General features: G+C 62.0%; 1 protein-coding gene across 6 annotated transcripts in view; it reads right to left on the bottom strand.

The window, feature by feature from the left end:
• Nucleotides 1-5,825, bottom strand: part of MADCAM1 (mucosal vascular addressin cell adhesion molecule 1) — a 9,123-nt gene extending 3,298 nt beyond the window's left edge. The window contains exons 1-5 of one of the 6 annotated variants that reach the window (XM_025366681.1): nucleotides 5,725-5,825; nucleotides 4,768-5,052; nucleotides 4,072-4,395; nucleotides 1,281-1,435; nucleotides 1,055-1,235 (exon numbers count right to left, since the gene is read on the bottom strand). In XM_025366681.1, the coding sequence (XP_025222466.1) occupies nucleotides 1,055-1,235; nucleotides 1,281-1,435; nucleotides 4,072-4,395; nucleotides 4,768-5,052; nucleotides 5,725-5,785 (1,006 nt within the window). In that variant the 5' untranslated portion in view covers nucleotides 5,786-5,825. Of the gene's footprint in view, nucleotides 1-1,054; nucleotides 1,436-4,071; nucleotides 4,396-4,767; nucleotides 5,053-5,724 lie in introns of all 6 variants that reach the window. The other 5 variants (XM_025366682.1, XM_025366683.1, XM_025366684.1 and 2 more) reach the window with 5 other exon arrangements.
• Between the last annotated feature and the right edge of the window lie 2,955 nt (nucleotides 5,826-8,780).

Genomic DNA, 8,780 nt, shown 5'->3' with positions numbered 1-8,780 from the left:
AAAAAAAAAAAAAAAAAAAAAAAAAAAAAAAAAAAATATGTCTGCTTTTCCTTTGTTCAGGTGTGGTCTCGCCATTGTTCCATCTGCAATGGGCACCCTTTCTGCAGAAAGTAAAAATGGCCTTACTGAGAGAATTAAATTTGAGTGCTACTTATTTGTGGCACCGGGGAACAAGCATTTCTGACATTACCTATGTGGGCCGGGCACAGTGGCTCACGCCTGTCATCCCAGCACTTTGGGAGGCTGAGGCGGGCGATCACCTCAGGTCAGTTCGAGACCAGCTGGTCAGCATGGTGAAACCCCGTCTCTACCAAAAATACAAACATTAGCCAGGCATGGTGATGGGTGCCTGTAATCCCAGCAACACGGGAGGCTGAGGCAGGAGAATCGCTTGAACCCGGGAGGCGGAGGTTGCAATGAGCCGAGATTGCACTACTGCACTCCAGCCTGGGGGACAAAGCGAGACTCTGTCTCAAAAAAAAAAAAAAAGGAAAAAAATTACTTATGTGACCACATTCTGTTTCTGCTTCTGTTCCAAAGATTGTTCTAGTCTATGAGGCTGAGAATTTACAAAGTGCCTTGAAATCTGCACAGTCTCTGACGTTTACATAAAGGACCTACAGTTAAGAGAAGCCCACTGGACAGATGGGGAAACTGAGGCTGGACGAATGGGGAAACCGAGGCTGGACAGACAGGGAAACTGAGGCTGGACAGATGGGGAAACCGAGGCTGGACAGACGGGGAAACCAGGGCAGGACAGACGGGGAAACCGAGGCAGGATGGACAGGGAAACCGAGGCCGGACAGATGGGGAAGCTGAGGCAGAACGGACGGGGAAACCGAGGCAGGACGGACGGGGAAACCGAGGCAGGACGGACGGGGAAACTGAGGCAGGACGGACGGGGAAACCGAGGCAGGATGGACGGGGAAACCGAGGCAGGACAGACAGGGAAACTGAAGCTGGACAGGGCAATTTCTTGTCTAAAGTCTTCATCCAAGGAACCTCTTGCTCTCAGCCCTTCCCACCCTCCCTGCCCCCAGGGACCAGCACTCACAACCTGTTGGAATCACTTCTCCCTGTGTGGGCCCAGCCTGGGAGATCTCAGGGCAGCAAGTCCTGGTAGAGCCCGGGCTCCTGGGGCTGTGTGTGGAGCCCTGCTGGGGGGTGGTCTCCAGGGAGGTCGCGGCCTGGGATTCCGGGGAGGTCGTGGTCTGGGGTTCCGGGGAGGTCGCGGCCTGGGGTTCCGGGGAGGTCACGGCCTGGGGTTCCGGGGAGGTCACGGCCTGGGGTTCCGGGGAGGTCGTGGTCTGGGGTTCCGGGGAGGTCGTGGTCTGGGGATCCGGGGAGGTCGTGGTCTGGGGTTCCGGGGAGGTCGTGGCCTGGGGCTCCCGGGAGGTCGTGTCGGGGGGCTCCCGGGAGGTCGGGCTGTGCAGGACTGGAAACAGAGTGACGGTTGTTTTTCTCTCTGCTGCCCCAGCCCTGCCTCTCCCACCTCAGTCTCTCCATCTGGACAAGGGCTGGGACCAGAATTTCTCCAAACCCCTTTCCTCGAACCCTCTGGTGGGTCACATTTCCATTTCTTCTTCTTCTTCTTCTTTTTTTTTTTTGAGGCAGAATTTCGCTCTTGTTGCCCAGGCTGGAGTGCAATGGCGCGATCTTGGCTCACTGCAACCTCCGCCTCCCAGGTTCAAGCGATTCTCCTGCCTCAGCCTTCCAAGTAACTGGGACAACAGGCACCCGCCACCACACCCGGCTAATTTTGTATTTTTAGTAGAGACGGGGTTTCTCTATGTTGATCAGGCTGGCCTTGAACTCCCGACCTCAGGTGATCCACCTGCCTCGGCCTCCCAAAGTGTTGGAATTACAGGCATGAGACACCGTGCCTGGCCTGTTTTTTTTTTTTTTTTTTTTTAGAGATGGGGTCTCACTCTGTCATGCAGGCTGGAGTGCAGTGTTGCAATCATGGCACACTGCAGCCTGAACCTCCCAGGCTCAAACCATCCTCCCCACTTAGCCTCCTGAGTAGCTGGGACCACAGGCGTGCAATCATGCCCAGCTAACTTTTAAATTTTTTTGTAGAGATGGGAGGTCTTGCTATGTGGCCCAGGCTAGTCTGGAACTCCTGCGCTCAAGTGATCCTCCCACCTCAGCCTCCCACACCCAGCCCACATTTTTGTTTCTATTCGGCATGCTATTCTAGTTGATAAAGCCTAGAATTTGTTGTTGTTGTTGTTGAAACAGAGTCTCACTCTGTCGCCCAGGCTGGAGTGCAGTGGCGCCATCTCGGCTCACTGCAAGCTCCAACTCCCGGGTTCAAGAGATTCTCTGGCCTCAGCCTCCTGGGTAGCTGGGACTACAGGCGTGCACCCCCACACCTGGCTAATTTTTGTATTTTTAGTAGAGATGGGGTTTCACTGTGTTGGTCAGGCTGGTCTTGAACTCCTGACCTCAGGTGATCCACCCACCTCAGCCTCCGAAAGTGCTGGGATTAGAGGCGTGAACCCGGCCTAAAACATAGAATTTATAAAGTGCTTTGAAAGCTACATGGTCCCTGAAATTTACAAAGGACCCACAGTCAGGGAAGTCTACTGGACAGATAGGGAAACTGAGGCACCACAGTGGGCAGGATGGGAGTCCGGGCATTCCAGGGCCCCCACTCACTGGCAACATCACCCCAGCAGGCTCCTTAATCTCCACGTGCCTCAGTTTCCTCAACTGTCAAAGGGGTGAGAGTCACCTCTTTGGGCTGCCTTGATAGTGAGCGGGGTCCCCTGTTTATTATGATGGGCTGTGGACGGAGGGGAGTTGGGAGGAGGCTGGCGTGGAGAGAGGAGGTGCTTGGGGGCTTTCTGCTCTGGCTTTGCGCTCCATCCCCTGTGGGACTGATGGGGAGACTGAGGCCCGAGAGGACCCGTGTTCTGTAAAATATCCCTCAAATCCAGCCTCCTCTCTACCCACCCCAGCCCCACCCCCACCACCAAGACCTCCCGGGTCTCCCAGCTTCTGCTCCAACCCCGGGAGCCCTTTGCTTGAAACTCATGACCCCACACGCATTAACATGGATATCAGGGTGCCCTGTGGGAGGACAGATCCCTCTCTGTTTAGTGGGAGAAGCCAGCAGCGGCTTTGGGACTGCACAGGGCATGAAGCCGGTACTCCCTGGGCACCGGCCCACGTTAAATGTCTTCATCCGGGCATTCAGCAAGGGTTTATTGAGCACCTGCCCTGTTCTAGCTTCTGTGGACACAGCCATGTGCGCAAGACACAAGATTCCCACCTTGGGAGCCACAGTGGGAGAAGGTCGTGGAAAAGACAGAGAAGGTACGTGATTGGGGGATATCAGATATTATCCAAGGTGTCAAGAAACAGAACAGAAGGGAAAGGGGGCTCACACGGGTGTGCGTGTTTATACACGCGTGTGCATGTGTGCCTGTGTTTGTGCACGTGGGTGTGCCTGTGTTTGTACACGCATGTGCGCGTGCGCCTGTGTTTGTACACGTGTGTGCGTCTGTGCCTGCGTTTGTACACGTTGGGGGTCGAGGGTTGACCCTTTAAACGGGAATCCAGGGAAGCCTCACGGTGGAGGCAACACTCAGGCAGAGACCTGAGGGGGAGGAGGAGAGAACCGTGGAAAGATCCGGAAGAAGGGTATTCCAGGCAGAGGGCACAGCCGTGCAAAGGCCCCAGGACAGGATCATGCCTGGCGTGTTGGAGGAACAGCGAGGAGGCCCGTGTGGCTGGAGCAGAATGAGGAGGGGGAGAGAGGGTGGAGGGAGGGCAGGAAGGGGACAGGGCAGGTGGTGCAGGTTCCTGTGGGCCCCGGGGAGGACTCGGGCTTTGACCCCAAGGCAGGAGCCGGGGAGCGCTGTGGGCAGGGAAGGGGTGGGACCTGTGCTGGGGGCCGGGTGCTCAGTAAATACACGTTGAGTTAATGAACGTCGCTTTGGCCGCGTGGGGGAATCCAATCCTCCCAGCGCCCCACAGCACAGGTGCTGCCCCCCGTCCCCCCGTCCCAAAGTGCCTGTCAAGGCTGGCGAGCGGTTGGGTCTCCAGGGGACCCAGCAGACTCACCCGGGATGGCCTGGCGGTGGCTGAGCTCCAAGCCAGGCAGCCTCATCGTGGCCTGGCAGTAGAGCGCGGGCAGGACAGGGGTTGCCAGGGTCGGCAGCCGCCAGCGCTCTGTCACCCTGAACAGCACGTCCTCCTCCTCCTGGGGCTCCTCCTCCTCCACCTCCGGGCCCAGAGCCTGGGCCCCCTCCAGTTCCTGGTCCCCCAGGAGCAGGGAGAAGGAGAGCGCATTGGGGTCCACAGGCATGACCTTGTGGGCTGTACAGGCCACCTCCGGGTCACCAGGCACCAGGGCTGCCGGGGAGATGGTCAGCTGGTCCGGGAAGGCTGTGATGGAGGGTCAGGGGTCAGGGCTGAGCCCAGAGTCAGGGCTGGACGGGATGGAGGGGCTGGAGCTCGGAGGGGGCTTGGAGCTGGGGCCAAGGATGCGTGGGGGTTGCTGATGAACCGGCAGTGGGGACGGCCTGTGCGCAGGCCCCACCCTGGGAAGCTGGAATAGACTGAAGGATGGGCCAGGTCCCGCCCTGAGAGGGTTGGGGTGAGTTGGGGGGAAGCGAAGGCTGGGGACCTGGGCTCGGGGAGCTGTGCATGGAGCTGGGACCGGGCCTGCAATCTGGGAGGCTTCCAGGAACAGGTGGCGTAGGGAAGGGGCCGTGAGTCCAAGGGTCAGAGAGAGGCAGGGCGCGGGGGACGCCTCACCGTACACAAGGAGCCGCACGGTGTGCTGGAAGGTGCGGCCCCCGCAGGAGCCCACGCACACACGGGTCCCGGCCGCCGACAGCGAGGCGTTGCGCACGGTGAGGACGCTGCGGCCCGCGTCCGACTGCACCGCGCCCAGGCTGGTGTCCAGGCCCCGCCACTGCACCGTGGCCCCGCGGTCCGCGCAGTCCAGGCGGCAGGTGAGCTGGCGAGAGGCGCCCAGGGCCACGGCCACCACCGGCTCCGGGGGCTCCACCTGCAGGGGCTTCACCTGGAGGGACTGGCCTGCGGCGACCCCGGCTCTCGCTCAGCCCCGCGGAGTCTGGGACCCGCCCCGAATCCCTGCCCTGCGCCCGGCCCCGCTCCCGGACCCCCGCCCCGCCTCTGCCCGGTTCCCGGACCCTCCNCCCTCCCCTGCACCCCCAGAGCCCCGCCCCGCCTCTGCCCGGTTCCCGGACCCTCCGCCCCACTCCCGGTCCACTGCCTCGCCGCTACCCGGATTCCCAGGCTCTGTCCCTGAACCCCGCCCCGACCCCCGCCTCAGCCCCAGTCCCCCGAGCCCTGTCTGCCTGGAGCCGGTTTCGCTGCGGGTCAGAGGGCCGCGCGGAGCCCCCCAACTTCCTCTCTCAGCCTCTGCCTCCTCTGAGCTCCCTCCTCTGGCAGGATCACCAATCACCCCCTCTGTCGAACCCCTAATTCTGCGCACCCCTATTCTCTCCTGCGCCCCCTCCTCCCTCCTGCGCCCCCTCCCCTCTCCTGCGCCCCCTCCCTTCTCCTGAGCCCCCTCCCCTCTCCTGAGCCCCCTCCTCAGTCCTGAGCCCCCGCCCCTCTCCTGAGCCCCCTCCCCTCCGCACCCCCTCCTCTCTCCTGAGCCCCCACCTCTCTCCTGAGCCCCCTCCCCTCTCCTGAGCCCCCTCCTAACTCCCTCCTCTCTCCCGCGCCCCCTCCCCTGCTCACCGCAGCCCGGCTGGAGGAGCCCCAGAAGCCCCGCCAGCAGGAGGGCCAGGCCCCAATCCATGCTCGGTCCCCTCTGTCCCCGAGGCCTTGGGAAGCCGCTTAAATAGCGGCGCCCGCTCCTTCCCGCCGCCCCGCGACCCGCTCCAGCTGCTCCCCGGGGGCTTCCCAAGGGGCTTTCCCGGCCTGACCCCCGACCCTGGAGGCGGCAGAGAGGGAGGGGCTGGGGGCCAAAGATGGGGCGGGGGCCCCCCGGGGCCGGTCAGGACGGGCGGGCCTCATTTTCAGGTACACGGGAAGATCGCAGACGGAGGCCGGAGGGTCGAGGTCAAGTGCATGGAAGTGGGACAGAGGCCGGGCAGCGCTGCCCCGCCCCGACGGCGGGTCCCCTGCGCTTTTTCTTTTTCTTTTATTTTTTTTTTTGAGACGGAGTTTCGCTCTTGTTGCCCAGGCTGGAGTGCACTGGCGTGATCTCAGCTCACTGCAACCTCTGCCTCCTGGGTTCAAGCGATTCTCCTGCCTCAGTCTCCTGAGTAGCTGGGATTACAGGCGCCTGCCACCACGCCCGGCTAATTTTGTTCTTTAGTAGAGACGGGGTTTCTCCATGTTAGTGAGGCTGGCCTCGAACTCGCAACTTCAGGTGATCCGCCCACCTCCCATCACAGGCCTGAACCACCGCTCCCGGCCCGCCTGCACTTTCCCGGGCGGCCGCACAGGGGCGGTGGGGAGCAGCCTCACCCTGCTCCGGCGCTGCGGCCACGTCTTGTGGGCTGGGGTCCCCTGGGGGCAGGTGAAGGTCGTTGGGGATGGAGGCCCCCTGGGCTGGGGTCTCCTGGCCGTCGTGGAGCTGTGCGACCCTCCAGGACCTGGGACAAGTCACCTAATCTCTGAGCCTGGCTTCCTTCCATCACACGGGCAGAGGCCGCCTACCTAGCAGGCCTGGCTGGAGCCTGGGAGTCCCAGTGGGGGCCACCTCTGTTCCTTGGTCTACACTGAGACCTGGATCTCCGTCCACAAGAGGGATCTGGAAGGAATGCTGGCTGGGCCCCCACTCACAGCTGCCGTCAGCGAGTCGTGGGAACCTCACCTTGCAAATGAGCTAGAATCCACCCATCTGTTCCTCCAAGGCCCCAACTCTGGTTCTGTTTCCCCTTGTGGCTTGTTTACCCCTCTGGGCACACTGACACCCCTTAGGCTCCCGGCCCTCCGGAGCCCTGCACCACCGGGACCCTCCCCCGGCCTCTTGGCCTCTGCACGGCTGCTCCTCACCTTGCCCAAGTTCTGCCCACGCCTTCCCCCCGCCCTCCTCCGCTGCGGTTCCCAGGGTGCTCCCCTCCAAGCTCAACGAGGGCCTGCGGTGGCAGTCGTGATGGCTGGCTCCCCTCCACCTGGGGGCCCGTCCCTGTGACCCTGGAACCCACGTACTGCAGGCACGCAGGAATAAAATGATGGAGCATTCCTGCTGACTTCAGGGTCTGTCTGTGCCTCAGTTTCCCTGGCCATGGAATAAAAAGCAGCAGCCAGTCCATGGGGTTCCAAGCATTGCCAATCGGCTCACCTGTCAGAGGAGGGAAACTGAGGCCCAGAGGAGGGGCTGGGATCAGAGGAGGGAAACTGAGGCCCAGAGGAGGGTCTGGGATCAGAGGAGGGAAACTGAGGCCCAGGGGTGGGGCTGGGATCAGAGGAGGGAAACTGAGATCCAGGGGAGGGCCTGGGTGCAAAGGAGGGAAGCTGAGGCCTAGGGGAGGGGCTGGGTGCAGAGGAGGCAAAATGAGGCTCAGGGGAGGGGCTGGGTGCTAAGGAGGGAAACTGAGGGTCAGAGGAGGGGCTGAGTGCAAAGGAGAGAAACTGAGGCCTAGAGGAGGGAAACTGAGGCCCAGGGTGGGGAAACAGGTCCCTGGGAGGTTAGCTCACAGCCCTGTCTCCCTGGGTCCCATCCCCCTCCTGCCCAGGCCGGTGCCGGGAAAGACCTCACCGGAAGGCAGACTCCAAGGAGAGGCCCTCCCCAGGCCGGAGGTGCAGGCCCTTCCCGGGAAGCTGGGCCCTTAACCCGGGCGGGGGGCAGCAGGCCTGGTGAATAGGCTGCTTCCCAGCCCCTGACCCCACTTCCTGCAGATGGGGAGGGGCCACTGGGCGCTAGGAGGGCTGAGGCCCCTTGTAGGGTGTGTCCCAGCTCTCCAGGACCCTGTCCTGCGCCGGCCCGCTGGGTCACACGTGGTGGTCATGCTGCTCATACTCCCTGCGTGGAGAGCCCTCACATCCACAGGCTTGCGGGGCGGGGACAAGACAAAGCTGGAGTGCCCCCCAGGACAGGGCGGGTGGGATGGACACAGGAAGGAGGAGGAGGGTTCCCAGAGGCAGAGGGACCCGCAGGTTTAAAGGGTCAGAGGTGGGGAAGGTGGGGGTGAGGGAGACACAGAGACAGAGAGAGAGAAACAGAGAGACAGAGACAGAGTGAGGAAGAGAGACAAGGCAGAGAGACACAGGGAGACGGAGACACAGAGAGGCAGAAGCAGAGGGATGGAGAGACCGAGGTGGGCCAGAGGCCTGCGGCTGGGGAGGACCCGAGACCCCTGCGTCTGAGTCCTAGTCCCACAGCAAGGGACTGCACGGTATCTTCTTCCCCCGACAACGGGGACCTCCCTTTTGTCCTTAGGAGACTCAACCCCGCCTCCAACATCGATCCCTTTTCCGGCATTGTCCTCGGTGGCCTCCGGCAGGAAGCCCCCTTCCCATGGAGGGTCCCAGCTGTCCCACCGGTCCCAGACCCCACATCCTGGCCTCCCTGTCCACAGTCGCGGGGGGAGTGTTCCAGATGACTGTGTTGCTGAGGGGAAGGGGCTGTGGGGGTGCCCGTGTCTAGGAGCTGAGCACGCCTCCAGGCCCTGACAGACCCTTCTTTTTTTTTTTTTTTTTTTTTTTTTTTTTTTTTTTTCTGGGGTGTCTGGCTGTTGCCCTGGGGGGGGGGGGGGGGCGTGCGCCGCCCCACGCACACCGCCCCCCCCCCCCCCCCCCCTTTTCTTTAAAACCCCCCGGAGGCCACGTCGTCTCTTCCCCAC

The sequence above is a fragment of the Theropithecus gelada genome, chromosome 19, assembly GCF_003255815.1.
Source record: "Theropithecus gelada isolate Dixy chromosome 19, Tgel_1.0, whole genome shotgun sequence".
Lineage (NCBI taxonomy): Eukaryota > Metazoa > Chordata > Mammalia > Primates > Cercopithecidae > Theropithecus > Theropithecus gelada.
The sequence above is the reverse complement of the archived record's forward strand: the minus strand, read 5'-3'. Positions and strand labels throughout refer to the sequence as shown.